The sequence below is a fragment of the Papio anubis genome, chromosome 3, assembly GCF_008728515.1.
Source record: "Papio anubis isolate 15944 chromosome 3, Panubis1.0, whole genome shotgun sequence".
Taxonomy (NCBI): Eukaryota; Metazoa; Chordata; class Mammalia; order Primates; family Cercopithecidae; genus Papio; species Papio anubis.
Window position 1 is genome coordinate 20,879,798 of NC_044978.1, and position 25,860 is coordinate 20,905,657.

General features: G+C 38.5%; 1 protein-coding gene across 12 annotated transcripts in view; it reads right to left on the bottom strand.

Annotated features, from left to right (window-relative positions):
* Positions 1-25,860, bottom strand: part of PALLD (palladin, cytoskeletal associated protein) — a 431,565-nt gene that overhangs the window by 195,663 nt on the left and 210,042 nt on the right. For all 12 annotated transcript variants that reach the window (XM_009207837.4, XM_031663997.1, XM_009207835.4 and 9 more), the window contains 2 exons: positions 20,637-20,756; positions 17,947-18,289 (listed from right to left, as the gene is read on the bottom strand). In XM_009207837.4, the coding sequence (XP_009206101.1) occupies positions 17,947-18,289; positions 20,637-20,756 (463 nt within the window). The remainder of the gene's footprint in view (positions 1-17,946; positions 18,290-20,636; positions 20,757-25,860) is intronic.

Sequence of the window (25,860 nt, forward strand, 5' to 3'; positions counted from 1 at the left end):
ACAATAGGATTCCCTCCTCCAAAGTCTGATAGTTAATATGAGGCAAAGGACACTACTGCATCCATGAGAGAACAGAATGCCATGAAAGAATGTAGAGAATCAGAAAGAACTCTTGGCAATTAAAAATACAATAGCAGAAACAACAGATTCAGCAGAAGGTCTGGAAGACAAAGGTGAAGAGGTCTAAAGAAAGTACAATAAAAATAGGCAAGAAAAAAAGTGAGAACATCAATTAGCAGTTTTATTATCGTAATAATACAAGTTTCGTAAAGAGAGAACAGGGAAAATGGAGAAGAAGTTAAAAAATAAGAAAAATTTCAGAATGTATACACATGAGTATTTTCAGATTGAAAGGGCCCACTATTTTCTATAATTTCTGAAAAATATTACATATCATCACAACATTTCAAAGCACTAGAGGTGAAGAGATAGTTTCAGAATGAAATAAAATTAGTCATATACAGGATCAGAAACCAGACTGGCACTGAATTTTGCTACAGTAACTCTAGGAAGTAGAATTTGAAGCAATTCCTTCAACATTCTTAGGAAAAACCCATGCTCTTAAACCTAGCCAAACAGTCAATTTAGTGTGAGGCTAGAATAAAGACACTTTTCAGACAAGCAGGGTCTAGAAGCTTAATGTGGTCTGTACGCTTTCTTTGGAAGCTACTGAATAATGTGTTCCTGGTAAATGAGATGATAAAATAAAAAGTGAAATATATGGCATTTAGGAACCAAGGGAGCCAGGAGAAGAAGAGGGTAAAAGTGCACCAGAAGGATGTTGAAGGGAAGTCCTAGGAGAACAGCTGTCCATTGAACCCAGGGAGCAGTAGTCAAGGGTGGAATGAATGATGGGGAATTCCGGGAGGGAGTTTTCCTGCCTTTAAGTGGCACTACTTTTGGAGCAGGACAATGTCATGAGAAAATCAATGTTTAAGAAGATGCCCAGGCCAGGCACAGTGGCTTACACCTGTGATCCTAGTGCCTTGGGATGCCAAGGCAGGAGGATTGCTTGATCCCAGGAGTCCAAGACCAGCCTGGGCAACATAGCAAGACCCTGTCTCTACAAAAAACAAACAAACAAAAACTTTAGCCGGCTATGGTGGTACACACCTATAGTTCCAGCTACTCAGGAGGCTGAGGTGGGAGGATCTCTTGAGCCCAGGAGTTTGAGGTTGAGATCCAAAGCAAAAGCACAGTAGTTGCCCATGATGTAGCACCCGGCAGAACCCTAGAACCAAACTCAGCCGGTATCCTCCTTCTTTGTTCCGACTAAAAAGACCAAGAAATTGGACAAAATGTAAAACATGTACCTTCTTTTTATCCATTTCACTTTCCATTTTAATTGGAACACAATTCTAATTTATTTAGATCACTTACTGCTATCACCAAGAGTTAAAACAGAACTTCATCTTAGAAAGGCAAGACACAGATGTCCTAGTTAGAGCAATCAGGCAAGAGAAAGAAATAAAAGGCATCCACAAAGGCATAAGAATGATACAACGGACTTTGGGGACTTGGGGGGAAGAGTGGGAGGAGGGCGAGGGATAAAAGACTATAAATATGGTGTAGTGTATACTGCTTGGGTGATGGGTACACCAAGATCTCACAAATTACCACTAAAGAGCTTACTAATGTAATCAGATACCACCTGTACCCCAGTAACTTATGGGAAAATAAAAATTTTTTTTTAAAAAGAAATAAAAGGCATCCAATGGGAAAAAAGGAATTCAAACTATCTCTTTTCACTGATGATATGATTCCAGAAATCATATCATCTAGAAAATTCCTAAAGACTACACCAAAAGGCTACTAGAATTGATAAACAATTTTAGGAAGGTTTCAGGATACAAAATCAATGTACAAAAATCAGTAGCATTTCTATACACCAGTAACGTCCACACTGAAAGTCAAATCAAGAACACAATCCAATTTACAATATCACAAAGAAAATAAAATACCTAGGATACAGCTAACCAAGGAGGTGAAAGATATCTACAAGAACTACAAAACACTGCTGAAAGAAATCAGAGACGACACAAATAAATGAAAAAACATCCATGCTAATCATTGGAAAGATCAACATTGTTAAAATACCCATACTGCCCAAAGCAATTTATAGATTCAATACTATTCCGGTCAAACTACCAATGTCATTCTTCACAGAATTAGGAAAAACTATTCTAAAATTCATATGGAACCAAAAAAGAACCCAAATAGCCAAAGCAATCCTAAACAAAAAGAACAAAGTTAGAGGTATCACATTACTCGACTTCAAGCTATACTATTAGGCTATAGTAACCAAAACTGCATGGTACTGGTACAAAAACAAACACATAAACCAATGGAACAAAATAGAAAGCTCAGAAATAAAGCCACACACAACCATCTGATCTTTGACAAGGCTGACAAAAACAAGCAATGGGGAAAGCACTCGCTATTCAATAAATGGTGCTGGGATAGCTGGCTAGCCATATGCAAAATAATAAAACTAGACCCTTACCTTTAACCATATACAAAAATTGGCTCAAAATAGATTAAATATTTAAATATAGCACATCAAACTATAGCAGCCCTAGAAGAAAACCTAGGAAATAACTTTCTTGACATCAGCTGTGGCAAATAATTTTTGGTGAAGTCTCCAAAAGCAATTGCAACAAAATCAAAAATTGACAAGTGGGATATAATTAAACTAAAGAACTTCTGTACAGCAAAAGAAACTATCAAAAGTGTAAACAGACAACCTACAGAATGGGAGAAAATATTAGTAAACTATGTACCAAACAAAGGTCTCATGTCCAGAACCTATAAGGGACTTAAATCAACAAATAAAAAGCAATCCCATTAAAAAAGTGAGCAAAGGACATGAACAGACACTTTTCCAAGGAAAACATATAAGCAGCCAACAAACATATGAAAAAATGCTCATCACTAATCATCAGAGAAATGCAAATCAAAACCATGATGAGATACCATCTCACATCAGCTACTATTAAAAAGTCAAAAAACAACAGATGCTGGCCAGGCTATGGAAAAAAGGGAACGCTTATATTCTGTTGGTGGGAATGTAAATGAGTTCAGACCCTGTGAAAAGCAGTTTGGAGATTTCTCAAAGAACTTAAAATAGAGCTACCATTCAACCCAGCAATCCCACTACTGGGTATATACCCAAAGGAAAATAGATCATTATACCAAGAAGACACATGCACTCGTATGTTCACTGTAGCACTATTCATCGTAGAAAAGACATAGAGTCAACCTAGGTGCCCATCAGTGGTCAGCAGGATAAAGACAATGTGGTACATATACATCATGTAATACTGTGCAGCCATATAAAAGAATGAAATCATGTACTTTGCAGCAATATGGATGGAGCTGGAGGCCATCATCCTAAGCAAATTAATGCAGGGATGGAAAACCAAATACTGCATGTTCTCACAAGTGAGAGCTAAACACTGAGCACACATGGACATAAACATGGAAATGACAGACACTGCGGACTACTAGAGGGGGAAGAAAGGGAGGAGGCTGTGGGTTGAAAAACTACCTGTTGGGTACTACATTCACTATACCCATGTAACAAACCTGCACATGTATCCCCTACATCTAAAATAAAGGTTGATTTTTTTTTTTTAAAGGGACAGCATCTCATCTGCCTGAAGGATGAACTCTATCTGACCTCTCAAAGTATCTACTGAACCCTAGGCTGAGTGTGGTGGCTCATGTCTATAATCTCAACACTTTGGAAGGCTGAGGCTAGAGGATCGCTTGAAGCCAGGAGGTTGAAACCAGCCTGGGCAACAAAGCAAGACCCTGTCTCTACAAAAAAGAAAAAAATTAGCCAGGCATGGGCAACAGAGTGAGACCTTGTCTTAGAGAAGAAAAAAAATTAAAAATGTCTACTGAACACAAGGTGTACCACACCTTAAAGAAGACAGCATGAATGATCCTGGGTACCTGGAGTAATAAAAAGAAAGTGAACACTTCATGAAAAAGAAAAGCAAGATGCATTATAATATAAAATAAGAAAAATGCAAGTTTCTCTCTAGTTGATACCTTGATGAAAATGGGGTCTTCAGCGTAAATCAACTTTTCAGGTTATAGGACTTTCAGGACTCATCTAATTCCTTTTAGAAACTTCTGACAATTTTTAGTAAAAATAAAAAATTCCTAACATTTCTCTCTGGTAAGGCAGCTGTTCAGTATCAGGAAGTCTTAATTATGACAATAACCATACATATTTCTGCTTTTCAAAGATAGAATAATTACAACAAACATGAAGTGAAACTCTTGCTGTGGTTCTAGAATGCTTCATCACGAGTCATCCTATCTGTGTAAAACTGTTTTGTGATAGAATAAAACTGCACATGAACATTTCACATTTGAGTTAGAGGATGCCCTTTGAAGAAAGCAGTGGCTAGGAGGGAAGGGAAGGCACCTAAAAACAGTCACCTGGAGCAAGAATTTGCCCCTATAACTAGCGCTGTTTGGAAGACTAAGCTACAAACTCTATTTTAGAAATTAAAGAGAACAAGATAGATTGCTCTTTTTCACTGCATTGTACTCAAGTCACCTTTTATGGCTTTTAGGGTTTTTGTTTTTTTGTTTCAAACATTGAGCATAATGATACATCCCTGAAACCAGATGGTATATGAACTATTTTAACAGAGAGAAACAAGGAAACAAAAATATTTGTGGTCTTTCCAGAAATCTTTTACAACTTTCTCATTTAATGGCAATTACTAGGAAAGCAGGTTTTGAAATTGTAGCTCAGGCATATAATTACCCATTTTTGACCTATTTATAAACTTCTCTGAGCAAAAAGAATAGTCGATGGCTACACCTACTCTTTTCCGTTGCTGATATATAAAGTGAGGTGAAAATATTTGGATAGGCATTCAACTGTTAGTCATTCAATTGTTTTGCTAGCTTCACATCCAGAGGCTCACAGCTGGAGTCCCTCAAATGCTACCTATTGTGGATACACACATCATTACATTTAAATAACAAAACAGACCTAAAGAACATTGTGAAATGGAGCAGAGCATAGAGCAGACATTCCCAGGGCTTCAGAGTTGAGATGGTGTAGATTAGTCAGCTCTAGGAAAACACAGTGGGAATGCAGATACAGAAATTAAGTAAATGTACATATTTATGAAGGTCTTTCCTCTCAGCACCATAAAAAACCCTTGCAGTGAGTGTGCGTCCTCACGACAGCCTTGGGCAAGAGGAGCCAATATCCTCCTACCAGGAAACCTTCACATTTGGAGGTTGGAAGGCATGGACCTGGTATGCTCCTATAGCAAAATCTGAGGTTCTGATTGTAATTATGGTTTCTCTTTGAATAATGAAGCAAAGATGTGTGTTCAAATTGACATATGATTTATCCAGCCAACTTATTTTAGAAAAATGAAAAATCTACATTTGACTGAATCAGTTTAATATGTTCATCATTCTTAAAATCAAATGACATACTATCTAATTCCTTGTCATATATGGAAAAGGTTTTTTAAAAACCACATTGACTCCACTGTCATCCACAAGGCTTGTGTAATCATCACTTTAGTCAGGTAAGGAAACAGTCACTCTCAGCTTTGTTGGGAAAATGAACTGTCTGGTTTTACACTTATAATAGAAACCAATTAAAATAAACCTCCCTGTAACTAATGTTCTCACTATTAGGTGATGCATTAGTAGTAATTAAAAACTCACACATTTGCAGAAAAAATAAATCAATGGCAAAAAATTGGCAACCTAATGTATTTCAGCCTGTAGTAGACAAAAATAAATTCTCTAGTAGTAAAAGTTGAAAACATAAAATGAAATTAAGCAAATATGAATTAGAGAGTCATTAGTTGAGAATGATCATTTTAAATACACAAATTAGGAAATAGGCTTGTTCAATAAAAACCCAACTCAACACGAGGTCAAGAGATTAAGACCATCCTGGTCAATGTGGTGAAATCCCGTCTCTACTAAAAATACAAAAAATTATCTGAGCACAGTGGTGGGCGCCTATAGGCCCAGCTCCTTGGGAGGCTGAGGCAGGAAAACTGCTTGAACCCGAGAGGTGGAGCTTGCAGTGAGCCGAGATCGCGCCACTGCACTCCAGCCTGGCAAGAGAGCGAGACTCCAAAAAAAAAGCCCAACTCAAGGTCATACTTAGAGGTTAGTAACCACAAAATGGATCAAGGTGCTACCATGTAAATAAAATAAACAGGAGGTTAAAAAATAAGTAAGAATTAGACTGGAAATGGCTCTATTTGCTTCCAACTACAAGTGACCGTAGTCACTCTTCATGAAATAGCAGCAAGTGATCCTCAGGACGATGCTTTTTCTCCCCAGCATAGACGGTATAGAGTAGTGTGCTCCAGCACAACACAGAGGGAATGCCGACACAGAATTTCTTTATCTGTTCTAGCATCCAGAGGTTTGTAGTGCAAAACTCTGCACCGTAGCTTTCTTCTTCCTCCTCTTCCTTCTCCAATTGTCCCTTGAATTCCCTATTCTAGATCTCTTCTATTGGCTATGGGATTCCTTGACTGTTTCTCATCAAACTCTCTGCTTCCTCAAAACTTTTCCTTGGAAATGCTTTGTCTTAAATGAAATCTGGCTTTCCCGGATGATGTCTCCAGCCTCCTCAGTATCCTTCTGAGCAAGGAGGGTTCTGCAGGGTCCTTGTTTCCCAAAGCAACTCTCAGAAGAGTTTTGCCATCACTACGAAATATCTGCTCCTCTTTTGAAGTTGGTGCACTCCACCTACAGTCATTCTCTCTTGCCTGCTTTCACCAACAACCTTGGTCATTTCCTCACTTTTCTCAATGACTTTACTATTTAGCATTTGGTTTTCTGCCTTCATTGTTGGCCACCATCCATGTTAATGTTTCTTCTAACATCCTGGCTTCATAGTTCCCTGACCACTTCCTCTGCTCCCGTGACCTTAACTTCCACTGAAACCATCTACTCAAAAAGATGCATCTTACATTCTTTTATCACTTGGAAAGAGTTTAAGATTTTTAAACTTTCAGAATCCTCTCTTTGGTCACAACCACTGCTCCCTCTCCATATTTTCTCGTCTGACACTCCCCATTTTCATTCTTGGTGTAACTTCCATTTTCTTGACTCCTTTCTGTTTTCCCCTCAAGCCGTAATCTGGTTGAATCTGTTTCCTTTTCTGAACCTACACGTGGCTTGGCTGATAATCTCAGTAATGTTTCTCAAAGATCATCTAATTAAATACCCCAGCATCCCCACTGTGCCAGTACTGCCAACGACATATGTCCTGTTTCTTCACAGTGCTCATTATTGCTGAAATAAAGTCATGAAACTATGCTCACTGATTGAACGTGGGTTTACACTCTCGAAATTCAAATGGGTTCTCTTGATTGCTAGGAAATACACACATTCTTTTCTTGGCATTCTTTCTCTCTCAGAGTTCTCCTCCCCTTTTTCATGCTTCATAATATTACCCACAGTTACCACAACTGTCTTTCCTCTTTCAGCAGATGCCTTTATCACGTACTTTCCTGACATTCTTGTTATTTGAATTGAAATCTTTGTCTTGCCTTCATTGCATCTTTTCTCCTTCACCATTTTCTCTGAGGGTAAAGTTTTCATCCTACTTTCTGTGTTTTCATCCTACTTTCATACATCCTGCCTTGTATGGATTATACTGTAAATGTTAGTCTTTAAAGTATTTGGTTTACTTTTAGCTTTAAAATTGGCCAGCTGTGGTGGCTCACATCTGTAATCCCAACACTTTGAGGGGCCAAGGCAGGCAGATTGCTGGACACCAGGCTAGGCAACAATGGCAAAACTCCATCTCTACAAAAAACAAAAATATTAGCTGGGTGTGGCATTGTGCACTTGGAGTGCCAGCTACTTGGGAGGCTGAGGCAGGATCACCTGAGCCCAGGGAAGTCAAGGTTGCAATGAGCTGTGATCAGACCACTGCACTCCATCCTGGGTGGCAGAGTGAGACCCTGTCTTGAAAATACATACATACATATATACTTAAAAAGCTTATTCATATAATATTCATTTCAACACCCCAGATATACAATTAAAGGGATAAGAGTTCTGTTTGGTGGGGGCAGGTGTTGTTGGAAAACAGTGTTTGTGGAGGACTAAAGTTATTTTGGAATATAGGACATTTTTCTGGGGAAGGATTCCTAGGAAGAGTTCTAAAAATCCTGAAGGAATCCTGAAGGTCACTGGTTTCTAGAAGGAGCTCCAGCAGGGCAGGTGAGAACATTCAGTGCCAGAGCATTCCATTTCCAAATGTGCTCAAAATTAAGCTTACTTAGCAAGCAACTATTATTTAACATGAAGCATCCATGACGAAGAGTCAGATGAACTGAAGTTTAATGGAGGAAGGAGGATGGAAGAGAAAGGATCAAAAGTACCTATTTATTTTAAAATAAGACTTTGTAATTATAAAAGCAAGCATTATCGTTGAAAAGTTGGAAAATCAGGAATAGTTAATGAGAAGATACAATCTGCCCAAATTTCCAGCACTCCAAGAACCACTGGTTACATTTTGGTGTATTTCCTTCTAATATATAATATACATTTTAGTTGGTTAAAGTGTATTATTTTTTATTTTTTCATAAAATTGACATTAAGTTACATATATCATTTTGTCTGTTTTCACTTAACACTATATTGTTCATATTTTCCATAAAATTTATAGTTTTATCTATGAGCATATGTGGCTTCATCTTATCTCTGAGCTTAGCCACCCCCCTTTTAAAATAAAAGGTCTCTACTCAGTAGGGATGACTACACCTTACTTTGTAATTACTAAAATAGCTCTCATACACACTTAGGTAAAATGAAAATATGTTGAAGCAGTATTGTTATCATCATGTATTCCTTCATGTAAAACACCTAATATTTGAAATGGACATATGATATTTCTTACGGATGATTGAGTACCACTTCAAACACGGATAGGGTATCTGCAACTATTTCCAATTATATTTCAGACATCAAATAAGACTCCTAATCATAAAAGTAGAGCTCAGCTTTCTTCTGGAAATATAATTAAACATTACATTCACCAAGAGACTAGCACAGCAAAGCACAATTAGCCTAATATCTAAGAATGTGGCACTGTGTCAGAGCCAGTATTTACATTAAAAAAATCATGAGGATGAATGCACCAAAATGTTATTCCTTAGTTAAAATAATTTTATACTTCAGGAAGCTCCTTGATTGGACTTTTCATTTTCAGGGAGGGGTTGTTTGCAAAGTGATCCAAGACCAACACTGCTAATGCAAATACCTTAGTATGAATGAGTTTATAGGATATGCCTTTCTCTTAAGACAAGATTTATGGAACAGGCGGGGGTATCTAAGGCTGGGAGTGAGAGAAAGGAGGAAGAGAAATGCAAATGCAAAGTCATCATCACATTGTATTTATGAAGAGTCCATACCCACATAGCCACGTACTGCAGAATTAGGACCCGTGACTACTCCTACGTTCTTTATCACCAAAAACACCCAGTGTGTTTGGTGACTCAGCGTGTGTGTATAATTTTATAACAACAAACTGAAAACAACAACTTTCTGCTCTATCTTCCCTAATATTTTGAAGACCCCTCTGGTCCATACTTTATACTTTTGCCATTACTAAATTGCTTTGTTATTTGACTAGCCTTTGCGGACAATGAAAACCACTTAACCAGAAACGGAAGCTGGTGCATATTAAATCTTCAGAATCAAAAACTGAATGATGTATCTTCCAAACATTAAAGTGGGAAGAGAAGGCATTTGGATTGCACTGAATCTAATTTAGGGATTGGCCATTCTCCTACAAAATTTGTATGATGCTGAAAGATGTGTAGAATTTTGTGTATATGTGTGTGCATGTTCACGTTCTTGCCAAAATCATTGTAGAGATCACTATAGACTATTCAAAGGTACTGCTCTTGTCTCTTTCATCTTTGTGTTTTCAGCACTCTACATTACCCAACATTTTGCAGATGTTTAACTAACAGTGAGGAGATGAATGATGTTCTGCTATTCAGAACAGCACAGACATGGAATCAACCTAATGCCCATCAATGGTAGACTGGATAAAGAAAATGTGGTACATATACACAATGGAATACTATGCAGCCACATAAACGAACAAGATCATGTCTTTTCCAGCAACATGGATAAAGCTGGAGGCCATGATCCTAAGCAAACTAACACAGGAACAGAAAAATAAATACCACATATTCTTACTCAGAAGTGGGAGCTTAACAACAAGAACATATGGAAACTGGGAGGGGAACAACAGACACTGAGGCCTGTTTGAGGGTGGACAGTGGGAGGAGGGAGAGGATCAGAAAAATTGTATTACCCGGGTGACAAAATTATCTGTATATCAAACCCCTGTGACAGGCAAATATATAACAAATGTACACATGTATCCCTGAACCTAAAATACAAGAAAAACTTTTTTAAAGAATACTTTTGACTGGGCATGATGGCTCACACCTGTAATTCTAGGACCTGGGGAGACTGAGGCAGGCAGATCACCTGAGTTGAGGAGTTCAAGACCAGCCTGGCCAACAAGGTGAAACCCCATCTCTACAAAAATACAAAAAATAACCAGGCATGATGGTGGGTGCCTGTAACCCCAGCTACTTGGGAGGCTGAAGCAGGAGAATCACTTGAACCTGGGAGGTGGAGGTTGCAGTGAGCTGAGATTGTGCCATTGCACTCCAGCCTGGGTGACAGAGCGAGATTCTTTCTCAGAAAAAGAGAATACTTTTGATAATTACTTAGATCATTAAAAATTAGACTGGTGGCCAGGAGCAGTGGCTCATGCCTATAATCCCAGCACTTTGGGAGGACAAGACGGGTGGATCATGAGGTTGGGAGTTCGAGACCAGCCTGACCAACATGGTGAAACCCTGTCTCTACTAAAAATACAAAAATTAGCCAGGTGTGGTGGCACATGCCTGCAATTCCAGCTACTCAGGAGGCTGAGGCAGGAGAATTACTTGAACCCAGGAGGCAGAGTTTGCAGAGAACTGAGATTGCGCCATTGTACTCCAGCCTGGGCAACAGAGAGAGACTCCATCTCAAAAAAAAAAAAAAAAATTAGATTGGCAACGATAAAGAAAGGAATTATCAATCAATTATACAATAAATATATACAATCACTTAAAAATAAGACTTTTAAATTATTCACATGAAACATCTCTAAAATCTATTGCTAAATAGAAAAGGCAGAAGGTGCAGAACAGCATATGCAGTGTGTAGGCACTTGCCTAAAAATAAAAGAAAAAATACACGTTTTTTATATATATATATTTCCTTGAGAGGCATGTAAACAATCTCTGGCAGGATACACAAGACAGTGACAACTGTTTACTGAGTCTGAGAGGCAGACTTTTCAGTGCATATATTTCTTTATACTTTAACTGTGTGATTGTATTACCTAGACCAAAAAAAAAAAAAAAAATTTAAATTGAAAAGAAATGAAAGTAATGGCTAGCTAACTGTATATAAATGAAATTCCATAGAAATTACAGATGATTTAAGTCTACAGATTGCAGACATGTAAAAAATTAGAAATACTGGTTAAGAAAAAAAAAGTGCTAGATTTTAAAATACATTTATGTACATTCAATGATTACATTTCTTTGACCTGTTGTTAGTTACTTTGCCCCAACTTGTTTTTGCTTACCTTCTCTTTGCCTTTTTTGTTTTTATTTTGCTTTGCTTTTCAATCAACCAGGTAAGGTTTACATTAGAATAGAACCTAGGAAACCATTTGTATTCTAACGTCAAACAGTAATATAGTGAGATCTTGAACCCTAACTAGTAGAGGTCGAAGGACGGGATAATGTTCAACTTTGTAAGTTCCATTGCCAAAGCCACACATTGGAGTTGAAGCTGCAGTCCAACATAAACAGGACAGGAAGGGAGTAGCACAGAAGCTCTTGGCCCTTCATTACAAGTCTGGCATCTGATGGGGTGTTAACATGTCAAGTACACACACCTTGAAATAGCAGTTTGATTGCACTGTGGCCAACTGACATTGCAAGTATGTACTAGAGGGTGAAAATGTCCTCCTAGTCCTTCCGAATGTCTCATTTTTCATAATGTTTTAAATTAAGATGCTAATCAAATGAGAACACAGAAGAAATGAAGAAGGAGTTGAAAGGGTTCCCAAATTAAGTAACTTGGACAAACTTTTCTAATGTAATTCTATCCCATGAGATTCTTATTTAATTCTTCATACTCATTCGGTTTACAAGATAAATGATGTCAGTTGGAAAAGTACTGTAATGTGGGAAAACTCTGGAGTTGATGGGGTTTGAAAATAGAAGTCCTATGGTATATCTAGGTGAAAGGCAGATCAGCTGGGCATGGTGGCTCACACCTGTTATCCCAGCACACTGGGAGGCTGAGGTGGGTGCATCTCCTGAGGTCAGGAGTCCGAGATCAGCCTGGACAATATGGTGAAACCCCGTCTCTACTAAAAACACAAAAATTAGCCGGGCATGGTGGCGGGTGCCTGTAATCCCAGCTACTCAGGAGGCTGAGGCAGGAGAATGACTTGAACCCAGGAGGCAGAGGTTGCAATTAGCTAAGATTGCATCATTGCTCCATTGTTCTCCAGCCTAGGTGACAGAGCAAAACTCCGTCTCCAAAAAAAAAAAAAAAAAAAAAAAGAACGTTAGGCAGATCAAATGGGGGTTGCTCTAAAGGTGGGAGATCTTTCTTTTCCTCTTTTTTGTTCTGCTTTTGCTTCATTCAAAAAATATTGATGAGCATCTACTATTTGTTCTAGGGTCCTAGTGAAAGAGCAACGCAATAAGACAGGCAGGGTTCCCATTCTCAGAAAGCTACATTACAATATTGGAGGCAAGGAGCAATAAAAAAAAAAAATGAAAAGCAAGTAACTATCAGAAATAATTATGTGCTTTGCGGTAATTAATGAGGATGAGTTATTGGAACATGGCTGAGTGGCTACTTTTTACCGGGTGGTCAGGGAAATGGTGACATTAAGCTGAGATTTGAAAGACAAGTAACAGCCAGCCATTAGAAGCGGAACATTCTGGGGAGTGGAACATTCCAGGCAAGGGAACAACTTGTACTTCAATTTGTGTCTAGGATTGCGGAGGAAACCCATCAGGAATTTCCAAATATAGAAAACCTCACTAATAAAGAGAATGATAAAGGCTGCTAGTTCCTCCTCTTCTATCTCTCAAACACATCATCTCATGAAATGATATTTTCCTGATTTTCTGCAGTGCTTATTATTGCTTATTAAGATGTCCTTCTCTTTGTTAGCCTAGAACTGGACTGAGGTGACACTAACAATTCCTAACAGCTTAACGTGAATGAGTTTATAGGATATATCTTTCTCTGGAGACAGGATTTGCAGAACAATAGGGTATCTAAGGGTGGGAGTGAGAAAAAGGAAGAAGAGAAAAGGAAAGGTTGTAAAATGCAGTAATTTTGAAAAGGTTGATTCAGCCTGAAATCGTTTTACTCTTTTAAGATGGAAAATCATAATACTGTTTCTTCTTTAGAGACTGGGGTAAGAGCAAGTAGTAAGAATCGGAGCAAGGGGAGCTGTTGCTTTAGCATGTAAACACTTAACAATCATTTCATTATTATTCTCCCAGACAAAAGGACACAGACTTTTACAACAATGCACATATTTTTGGCACTAGAGTAACAAATAAGCATCATTTTATCTGCTGATCTGTCCTGGGATAAGGACTTGCCCAGCGCATCACCCTTCAGGAACCTCCCTTTGGAGTTCTCATTTTGCCGTCTACAGGCTTAGAGTCCCACTTTCTCCCACAAGACAAAGGAAGAAGATAAAAAAGGAAGTAACAAAAGGGTTTTGAAAGTAGCATATTGTTATTTATATATTATTTGGTCTGCTATAGGAGGTGAGCTCAGTGGACAAACAATGACCATGCCTTTCTATATGCTTGGCAAATGGACTACTACATTTTGCCATTCACAGATTTCCCTTCAGAGTTTACTTCTAGGGATTCTGTGCATGTCCATCTTTTGAAGGACTGTTTCTTGGTAGGTATAAAGAGAAGCAGAGATTTTTCACAGTGAACCCTACCTTTATTTTGAATCTTCAGGCATAATTTGTAATGAGAGGGCAGCGAGGAACCAAGGAAAAGAACAGTGTATAAGTTAGGTTTACGCTCATTCCCTTTTTTCCTCCTGTTAAGATCATGACTTAAGCATTGTGTTGCTTCTTTCATGCTGTGATCAAAGATTATGAGTGTCAACCACTGAGTTGCAGAGATAGCGCCATTAATTTTTTCGTGTGCAGCGATTAAGCACACTTCACAGTCCCACAGAAGGTGGTAAGGCGTTGCACAAATCCAGCGTGCGGGACATCTGGGACTCACCGAATGGCCTACATGTAATTATCTTCCACTTATACTTGAGGCAGAGTGTTAGAAACAAAGGCAGATGTAGGAGCTGAGGTGGATGCCTCCACGATACTAAGCCAGGAACCCCCACTTCATGAGAGGTACCACAGACTGGGCCAGGAACCTCCACTTTATGAGCGGTACCACGGACTCGGCTGGAGGTCTGGGATGGCTGTGAGTCTGTTAGTGAGGACTTCTGTTGGACAGTACAGGGTGGGGGCTGGGCCTAGTTACAGAAAAGAGCTCATGACCTTTCTAGGTTTTTGTTTCATTCTTGAATTTGTTTTTCTTTTCCCACAATCAGTATTGGAGCTATTCAAGAGAGAAAAAAAAAATTTAGAGTTTTTTTTTTCCCCCCCTGAAAATGATCTTTTTTCCTCCAGACATCTGACACATCAGACACCATTTTCAGATTCATTGCGAGAGTAAATATTCTAGTTCCTATTACTTGTACCCTCCAAATTGTTTCCTATTAGTTTGTTTACAAATGATGAAGATGCACAAAGTGCCATAACGCCGCCACATATAAGCCTTTCCTTTTGTGAAAGAAAATCAAATCATAGACAGATGAAAATAAGATTTGAGCAAACCATAGTTTTTCACTGCTGACCATATGAGGCAAATAAAATATCACCTTTTCCCACAATGAATGAAAAGAAAAAAATGAATGTGTAAGAATTTCACTTGGCAGTTACCTATAGTCATTCATGATCAATAACTCAGATGCTATTCTAAATTATTTGTAGATGTCATTCAACAGCATTTCTCTATCAATAATACAACTTTGAGAACACTGAACAAACCTTTTTTAGAAAAGGCTGTGATAGACTGGATTAAGAAAATGTGGCACATATACACCATGGAATACTATGCAGCCATAAAAAAAGATGAGTTCGTGTCCTTTGTAGGGACATGGATGCAGCTGGAAACCATCATTCTCAGCAAACTATTGCAAGAACAGAAAACCAAACACCGCATGTTCTCACTCATAGGTGGGAACTGAACAATGAGATCACTTGGACTCAGGAAGGGGAACATCACACACCGGGGTCTATTGTCGGGGCGGGGGAGGGATGGCATTGGGGGTTATACCTGATGTAAATGACGAGTTGATGGGTACTGACGAGTTGATGGGTGCAGCACACCAACATGGCACAAGTATACATATGTAACAAACCTGCACGTTGTGCACTTGTACCCTAGAACTTAAAGTATAATAAAAAAAAAAAAAAAGAAGAAAAGGCTCTGATAATACACCATGCCACACCTTTCAGAGGGGTAGGCTGGAAGAAGGGAAGCAGAGAGTGTAAACTTTAATAGCTTTTGTGTTGTTTGAATTGTCACATCAAGCATCCATTGATTTTGTAATAAAACAAAATCCAATAACATATTCTACATCATTAGAAAACTTAAAAATATATATTTAAAAAGCATCATCACATATTATTTTCCACCTAGTTAAATGGCAGGTAAATCTGCAACACAGAAAAACAAAAATCAAGTGATGCCTGAAGAATATGTTTAAACACATGAAGATTTGAAGAAAAAAAAAAACAATGGGAAAACCTAGTACAAGTAAATGTTGTTTCTAAGCTGTAGGGCTTTGTGTTTAGGTGTTCTACTTTTTCCCTTAAATTTCCTCATGAAGGGAGAATAACCCATTTATTTGGACCTCACACATTTAAGTCCATTTTTTCTGCATCTTATTTTGTATTGAAAAATCTCACTCATAAGCAAATCCTGATGTTCTTTAAACTTGTGCTTAAGTTGTCATCCTCTTAATGAACACGAAGTTGTTTTGTCTGCATTCTGTAGATACTACCCCCTTGCCATATCCATTAACATGGCTGCAAAGCAGAACTAAAAGCTCCAGAGTTGTTCAAACTCCTGAGATAAGAAGGGCTGTAGATGCCTCTTAACAGCTCCTCATGTTTGCTCCTCCTGTGATTTACATGCAATTTATGATACCCATTAGAGTAGATAGACTTTACTTAATCAAGACCACAGTCAAGTCCTAGTCATTCAACACATTTGCCCTTTCTCTCCCTGGAGAGCAGGTCCCTTGTTTCATTAAAAGCACTGCAAATACATATTCAAAATGCAAAGATGAAAGAAGTCAGCAGTGGCAATTAATTTTATGGGTTGCTGCTACAAGAGCATAAATCTCTTTTAAGGCCACCATTTTTTAGCTCATTATACCTCTTCAGCCTCTGAATGGAGACGGCGCATAGGTATTAAATGTTCACCAACACCTTTCACGCTATTGTGTACAAGCTTAGTGAGTAGCCCTACTGTCTTAAAAGAGAGCCAGAACATAATGCAAAATTAAGTAGAGGGTAGCAATAGACAGATTTTTGAATCTGCAACACAAGATTGTCCAGAAGTCTAGTTTTATAAAATTGTTTGACCATTTGTTAACTTAAGGTATTCTTTTGACTGCTTTTGTTATTTGATTAGTCTAATGTTGTTCATGAAATCACTCAGTAAACAATAAAGTGATGTACAAAGGTAAGGTGTTAATAATTCAAATATCTTTTAAATTCTAACATTTCTAACAAATGAACTGATCACAGAGAGAAAAGAGGAGGCTGTTCAATGCTAGGGAAATAAGGAATAACTCCTAAAGAAGCCCTTCCTGCCCCAAATCAAAAACATCAGATATGGGTAAATAGAAGGGGCTTTCCTAAGTTCTGGCAAATACATTCTCATGGGAATGTGACCTCATCGAGTACATACACTTTCACTATGACTTTTACATTTCCACTGACCTCTGGCAGGGCAGTAATTCAAGGTCTGTTGTGCTATGATAGAACCGTTTGAGCTAATTTATTTCTGCCTCTCTGACATTGTAATGGCTCCATTCATAACAACTCTCTGCTGTGCGTTGCCAATGGAAACAGCTCATGCAAGTTTTATCATCCTAAGGAAATAATGGACATCAACTGTGAAGATGGTATTCATGGAAATATGCAGTTCCATGGAATTCCAAGCCAAGTAGCCTGTGTTGTGAAAGGCGCTCTTCTTGCCCACAAGCCTGCTTACCTCCGGTTTTATTGCCCTGCCAGGATCTGCACCCTGAATTTCCAGCCTCAGCTTTTAGTCTTTCCCTGCTTGCCGATATCAGACCTCCTTACTGATACTTAATATTTAAAGTAACAAATGTAAAGTACTTACACCCACTTTTGGAAATGCTTTTAATAAAGGGCTCAAAGTAGATCCCCCTTTTCCATGGCCTCCGGGGAGTGGCTACATCCTTAGCTGTATGCTGGAAGCCCACACCGGGCACAGATATTTTCATAGCTGTAACCAAGTCACAGCTTTCAGCAAAGGGCAGATTTCACTAAGCTTTTCATTTCCCTTCTTTATTTTTAGGTATCTTTTCTATTGTTGAAGGATACCGCTTGGCAGCAAAGGTCACATGAGTCAAGGACAACTTGCCACATAGTTGAGTCCAGGCAAAAGTTTTTTCTCACCAGAAAGGAAATGTAACAGGGGTATGGAAATTATTATAAAACCATGCAGAAATACTCACAGTTTTGGTTTGGCAAGCAGAGGTGGTGGCTCCTTAGTGGGTGAAAGCAGGACAGCTGGTGTTGGAAGAGATTTATTACTGTTAGCTTTGCCGTTAATCAGTCCATTTACTCCATGGCTGGGATGGACTCCGTTCGTTTCCCTCTCAGCAGAATTGAATTGCATTTGAAGGGCTGCCCTGCTCAGGCCTAACTCAGGGTGGTTCACCTGCTGCATCTCAGATGGTTTCTTTGAAGCCAATTCCAAGGAACTTGTCTCCAAGATTGGAGGGGGAGGTGGAAAGTGCTGGAAGTGATCATTGTTGGATTCTCCCATTGACTCATAACTACAGTTTTCGGTGTTGGCTGAGGAAGGGGAAAGAGGAAAAACATAAGAAGATGCTACTAGTTCAACAAGTGATTTCACACTGTCAGTCTTCTGAGAATCCCTGTGTTGTGTGAAGTTGTTAAAGAAGAGGTGATTGCGCTGCTCTCATCTGATGCAGAAGCACTGCCAGCTGGAGGGCCTGGTTCTTTCAAGCTTGTTTTGAGTGACTGCTACCGTTTCATTTCCTGACTGAGCTCACGTGTGGGGAACCCGGCTACCGAATCCTAACAATTTCAAACAAGAGCTAAAGATAGAACTTGGCAAAAAATAAATAAATAAATAAATAAATAAATAAATAAATAAATAAATAAATAAAAAATGACAACACAAACAGTAGCAACTAATAATGCTTTGTCCTCTCACGTTTTGGTCCATGGGCCCGACTGAAAATCCTAGCTGTCATTACTCAAATTGGCTCAAGCTGTAAAGGTTTTATGTGGCTATTCATCTAAACCTAGGGAAGTAAAGCTCAGGGTCCAAGTAAAATTTCATCATCTCATAAAAATATTTTTTTTCCATATTAGATGATTGCTCCAACTATAACTCAGTACGAAAGAGATTTTTATTTGTTGCCCTCAATAGGCTGAAAGCATCTTGACATCACGTCTTTTTTAGATTCTGCACCTTGCCCAGAGCCCAGCAGAGCTCCTGGCGTGCACTCAAAAATGCTTATTGAGGTAAACAAAAAGTTCAAAAATAAAATATTTGTTGATTATGTTTGACCTATAGCAGATATACCGCAGAAACAAATGGAAAATATTACACACAAATTTTTGCCTCTCAGACTCATAGAGCCCAGGGTTTTGGCCATATTGTTTAAGCACTGCACTCCTGCTGTGGCCATTTGATGGGACAGTGTTGACGCCAACTCGAAATCAAAACGCCGGGGTCCTCCTTGCTCTGTAACTCCGATCCTGACACTTAGGTTTCTTTCAGCACTTACAGTAGTCTTTCATAGAAACCATTTCCCATGTAAGATGATTCTCCCATTTCTGTTAGTAATTAAGATGAAAAAGCATTTATAATTGCCACTCTAAGGTCCCTAAATAAGTTTTGGTTGTGTCTCTACTGCCACCTAGCACCAAGTTCTTGCTCTTCTGAAGGAATCCAAGTACAATTCAGTTGTTATCTCCAAGTGTGTATCATTCAACGAATGACCCATTTATTGATTCCCTACTATGCACATTATGTGCCAGGCTTGGTCAAAAACATATTTTAAAGATATCTTTAAGATGAATGGCAGAGATGAGGCAATTAAAGTAAGCTAACACTCATTAGTAACTGTAGAAAACAGTCAAATAAAAATAAAAGAAAAAAAAACTTTTTCACATTCCCTTCCCTAGTGGTAAGTTTTTGAGTTTAGAAAATATTCACGTATTTTTGAAAACTGGCTTCAATAATACGTTGCTTTCTTTTTCATATTAGTTATATACTATCCTTGATATACACTATCAATGAAATTTGAGTTCGAAGGCCTTTACAGCTTCTCTGGGTTTATCTTGTATTACATTTTATACAAGAAGGCTTATCTTGTATTACCTTTTCCGAAGTTTCAGTAGTGGATTGGACAATGGCTTATTTGTACAAGTATCTCCAGATCTCATGTGTTGGCACTGCTGAGAAAGTGACTGCACCTCTGATGTAGAGGTGGCTTTCCAATGTGAATATGATTCTAGATTAGCAGGAGGATGTTAGGAAACCAGCTCCATTGTTTCCAAGACCAAGACTGCACGATGTTAAAGAAAGCTCCATGTGTGTTCAGTTGCTACACGATCATTATCTTTTTGTTTATCATCTCTACCTCACTCCCTCTCCTCCCCTCCCCTAAAGCCTTTGTTCCACCATGAAACTTAGATTGTTAGGGTGACTCCTCGAGTGGCCAGCATTCCTGAAGGCTGAGCTGAGCTCTCTTCCTGGGACAGTCCCTTTCTTTTTTCTTTCTTTCTTTCTTTTTTTTTTTTTTTAGACAGAGTCTTACTCTGTCACCCAGGCTGGAGTGCAGTGGGACGATCTCGGCTCACTGCCACCTCCACCTTCTGGGTTCAAGTGGTTCTCCAGCCTCAGCCTCCAGAGTAGCTGGGATTACAGGCACACACCACCATACCTGGCTAATTTTTGTATTTTTAGTAGAGGCAGGGTTTCACCACGTTAGCCAGGCTGGTCTCGAACTCTTCACCTCAAATGATCCGCCTGCCTTGGCCTCCCAAAGTGCTGGGATTAGAGGCGTGAGCCACCACACCTGGCCGGGACAGTCCCCTTCTGCTGTGACCAACCACACTGGTGCTGGGGAACAGAACCCAGTCGTCGTTTTTACTCCTCACATACCTGAGGTGACAACCAGCTGGGCAGTGCTGGTTGCTGATCCATAATCATTTCTTGCTGAACATGTAAAGATCCCTGCATCTTCAGGGAAAGTCTCAGCGATAACCAGGGTGCAAATCTCCTCTGGAAGTGAAGAGAACAGAATCATTCATCAGAGTTTAACCATGAAGTCACTTTTTAAGAAGTGAGACCCTCTGCCTTTCCTCAACAAACAAATTAGGTAATGATTATTACGGATTCACTTTACAAAAGTGTTTGTGATAGAATCTCTCTACATTTAATTTAGCAATTCTGCCTAGCAGAAAAAGCTTTGGAGGTAGACCCACTCTTTGTGATGTTGGACAAGAGCAGTCTCGGTGTCCTAGTCTATAAAATGGGGATAATACATACCTAATGGGTTACCTGTGAAGATAAAATGAGATGTCTGCAAGTGTGTAACTCTGTACTTTGCATGTAGGAGTTAAGTTCATTGCATGTCAGAGTTCTTTCTGTACATATAGCTACCTCTTATATCTGTCTGCTCAGCTGCAAACTAAGTAGTGGGGAAAATAAAGCTCTTCTGAAATGCTGACCACAGGGGAAAAAAGAACATGACCTGTATATGTTTGACCTGTAGACAACTATTCTGGAACGTACTATTAAATGGCATGGCAGTGTTGCAGGGCATGAAAAGCCCAGACTCAAAACAGCTGCCTGGGCTTGAATGAGGGCCCTGCCACATCTTGCCTTTGTGACTTTGGTCGGTCTCCCTGAACTTCAATGTTCTTCTCTATAAAATGGAGACAATAATAGAAGCTACCTCACAAAGTTTGTATTAGTCATACATGACACACAAAGTTAACTATCACAGGGTTATTGTGAGGGGGATGATGATGACGATGACGACAATAACAACAAGAACTGACAGCTATATAACCCTTACCATACACTAGGTATTGTTACCAGCACTTAACACAGATTAAATCTAATCATCATGTCAATCTTATGAGTTATGTAAGTTTATTATTAGCCCATTTTATAGGTAGAAAATGGAAGCACAATAAGGTTAATTCACTTGCCCAAGTCATACAGCTAATAAATACTAACATAGGGATTCAAACTGAGTTGGGCTCCAGACTCCAAACCCTAACCACCACAATATGTATGACATATTGTGCTTTAAGACATTGCCTGGCATATAGCAAATGCTTCATAGCCAGTGTTAGCTGTTACCATTAAAGGAAGCTATATCTAGAGTATTAATTAGTTTTACTAGTTGAATAATTGCTTAAATTGTACCAGTAAAATAAAGACAATTATACGGGCAAATGTTAAGAAAAGTGATCGATTTTGGATTCCCACAAAGTTATTCCATCGGTTAGTCACATATTTTTGGGGTAGCATGAGGCCGTGTATTGTAGATTTTTTAGTAATAATGGCTGCAATTACTCCTTCCTTTGTAGACATGCCTCTTTGTAATGTGCCTCTGCAAATCCATCAAGTGGCAGAGTCTATTTCCCCATCCCTTGAACCTGGGCTGGCCCTGTGAGTTGCTTTAGCCTAGAATGTGGTGAAAGTGATGTTGTTGGCCAATTCTGAGCCTTGAGAGGCCTGACCTGCTTCTGCTCCATCTCTTGGAACCCTGATGGACCCTTAGGTGAACAAGGCTGTGGTAGCTTGTAGGAGGAAGAGACCATATGGAGCAGACATAAGCCCTTCCAAGAGAGACCATCCTAGACTAACTGACTCATTCCTAGTCATCCTGGCAGCTGACCACGGCCGCACTGAGAGAGCCCAGCTGCAGTCAGCCCAGCCTGGCACAGACCACAAAAACCGCCCAGCTGAGGCCAAGCCAAATAGTTCGCCCACAGAATTATGGTTGCTGCTTTAAGCAACTAAATTTTGGGATGCTCTGTGTTGCAGCAGCTAACTCATAGAATTTGATAAGAGAAATCTCGTTCACTAACATTCTTCTAAGAGCAAATGTTTCAGATCAAACGTTTCAGACCAAATGTTTCAGACCAAATTAGCAAACCTGTTTCAAAACATTTTATGTTTTAAACCCTGAAATAAAAAAAGTACTAACTGTAGGTAAAAGTGCTATGTTTAAAAAAAAAAAATTGTCTATTGGAGAGAGCTTTAAATATTTTAATATTTTACCTAGAAATCAAAATAAGTGCAAAAGAAAATAAACAATAAAGTATAAAGTGTAAATGTTTCTCTTGATAATTGAATTCCCTTTATATACCTAATATCCCTTAATAATCTCACTCTTCAAAGGCAAATGCAGTTCGTTGTATTTGATTCTAGAAAAAAATTCATGTTATCTATCATTTCAAAATTTGTCCAGGTATTATCAAACTATATAGTTTTTAATGTCATGTTATTGGGTCAAACATGCATTTTTTTTGTATTACCAGGTAATATGGCCTATAGGCATCATTGAGTTTCACTCCATTTCTTACTCTATTCTTAGGTTTTATCAACCCCCTGGCCGCACCCACCAAAGCCTTTACTTATCCCCATTTCTGATGATGCTGATGGTAGTCTGGTTAACAGACTGCTTGAGATTTTGTTAAAAGCTAAAATGCAAGGATTCTTCTGTGTCAAAATGTTTTGTTCCTTAGGAAAGATCTAAGGACTACGGTGACTATAAGCTTTTGAGAGGTTAGCATTGTAGCGTAGCTCAAGGTCAACTCATTTCTAAGATATATTAATACAGGTTTAAAATTGCGAGAGTTGTAAAAATACACACCTTATTCTTTCAGCATATTATTCAATTTGATGTTTAAATGGGGTGTGAAAAACTTAGTTTATTCTTTATGTTCTATTATTAATTTTATGTTCTACATTGAACCTAAATGATTTCATTGAGGTAAAAGTAAAGGGCAATGACAGTAGGAGAAATATTGCAAAATTCCACTTAAGAGGTATCTAAACTAGTCATACTCTTAGAAGCAGAAAGTTGAATGCTGGTTGCCAAGCATTGGAGGCAAGGAGGAATGGCAGTTGCTGTTCAGTGGGCATAGAATTTCAGTCATGCAAGACGAAAACGTTCTAGACATCTGCTGCACAACATTAAGCATATAGTTAACAATACTGTAGTGTATACTTAAAAATTTAAGAAGGTAGATTTCATGTTATATGCTTCTTTAACCATAATAAAAAAAGTAAAGGGCAATGAAATCTATATTAAGTATTCATCCATTTAAATGCTAATTTAAGGCCAGGAGCAGTGGCTCATGCTTGTAATCCCAGCACTTTGGGAGGCCGAGGCAGGCGGATCACTTGAGGTCAGGAGTTCAAGACTAACCTGGGCAACATGGTGAAACCCCATTTCTACTAAAAATATATATATAAAAAATTAGCCAGGCTTGGTGGCAGGTACCTGTAATCCCAGCTACTTGAGAGGCTGAGGCAGGAGAATTGCTTGAACCCAGGAGGCAGAGGTTGCAGTGAGCCAAGATCGGGCCACTGCACTCCAGCCTGGGCAACAAGAATGAAACTCTGTCTCAAAAGGAAAAAAAAAACCAAAAACCAAAAATGCGAATTTAAGTAAAACACTGTGATAGGTATCATAAATGCAAAGACATTAAAATCAGGAAGAAGTTGCTCAAACATTCCACATCTTTCTTGAAGAACAATAAGAACAAATGGTTCCTAATTGCAGCAAGAGGGAAGAAGGTAGGTTACATGAATGGAAAGACTTGTTAAGGAAAGGTGGTGAGATGTCAAGAAAATTTTTTGAGATAAAGTCTGGAATCTTCATCCATGAACAGCTCCTAGAAGCTTTTACAGTCATCTATCTACTTGTTAAGCATTTTTAAGAGTACACTGTCTTAATACTTTATAGCTACAGATATAATTAATGGTTCCTGCTCTTGAGTTGTCTGTAATCTTATTAAGGGGTTGAGACACATCTTTTACATGAATTAGACTTGAATTAGAAAATCATCAGGTCTATTCTAACTCCAAAAGTTTACACCCTTAATGCCCACATGACAATGGGATAGTTTTTTAAGTCCTCCTTCTCTCTTTCCTTCAACATTGTGCAGTCTTAAAAAGGCAGTTAAGTCAGCTGCAAGCAAAAATGTTTGCCAGAAACTATTTGGCAAAATTGTTTTGAAATATAAGGTGGAAGTAGGAAATATAATATAGAATTAAAATTTTTAGGTGATTAAAAATTAAAAGTTTATTTCAGACTTCTGAAGAAATTAAAATTCTAGTTCATTATGCAGTGTTTTAAGAAATTGACCACATATTTGATCTACTGTAATGATCCTATAATCACAAAGACAGGATCTTTTTGGTCTTTTTCTCCTATTTGTCTTGATAGTTTTGCAACCCCTCCTACGGAGTCTGTAAAAGCAAAATTGAATGTTTCCTGAATTGTCTTCTTTTTCTTTATTCTTAAGATTTCTCTCTACCATTTAAAAAATTTTATTTTTTTGAATAGGTAATACAAATACAATGTACAAATTTTTAAAGGTACAAACAGGTATACGGTTCTCTATCTTTTAAATAATTAAAAATTTTCATGAAGCTTCAATTTTAAAACAGAGACAATATATTTCAGCTTGTATCTATACACTAAAACTTGTTACAAAGAGACAACAGAAATACCCAGTTATATAAAGGGATAGATTATTTCAGGTTATATATATATTTTTCATATCTATATATGAAAAACATATAGATATGAAATATCTCAAAAGTTATAATTAAAAATAATACGTTAAAAATATATACACTTAACCTGAACTAATCTATCCCTTACATAACTGGATATTTCTGTTGTCCAGTTATAGCATAAATGCACAGGCATCATTATATGCATAGGCATCAATATATGAAAAACACCACAAAGTACAGCAATCTCAAGAGAGCTCAATGGCCTGTATTTCAATTACAAGAGACTTCGAGGTTTTTTTTTTTTTTGAGAGGAGTTTCACTCTTGTTAAACAGGCAGGCGTGCAATGGCGCAATCTCGGCTCATTGCAACCTCCGCCTCCCAGGTTCAAGCAATTCTCCTGCCTTTGCCTTCTGAGTAGCTGGGATTACAGGCAGGTGCCACCACACCCAGCTAATATTGTGTTTTTAGTAGAGACGGGGTTTCTCCATTTTGGTCATATGGTCTCAAACTCCCGACCTCAGGTGATCCCCCTGCCTCAGAGTCCCAAAGTGCTAGGATTACAGGCGTGAGCCAATGGCGCCTGGCCTGAGACTTTGAGTTCTTAATAACGTCGCT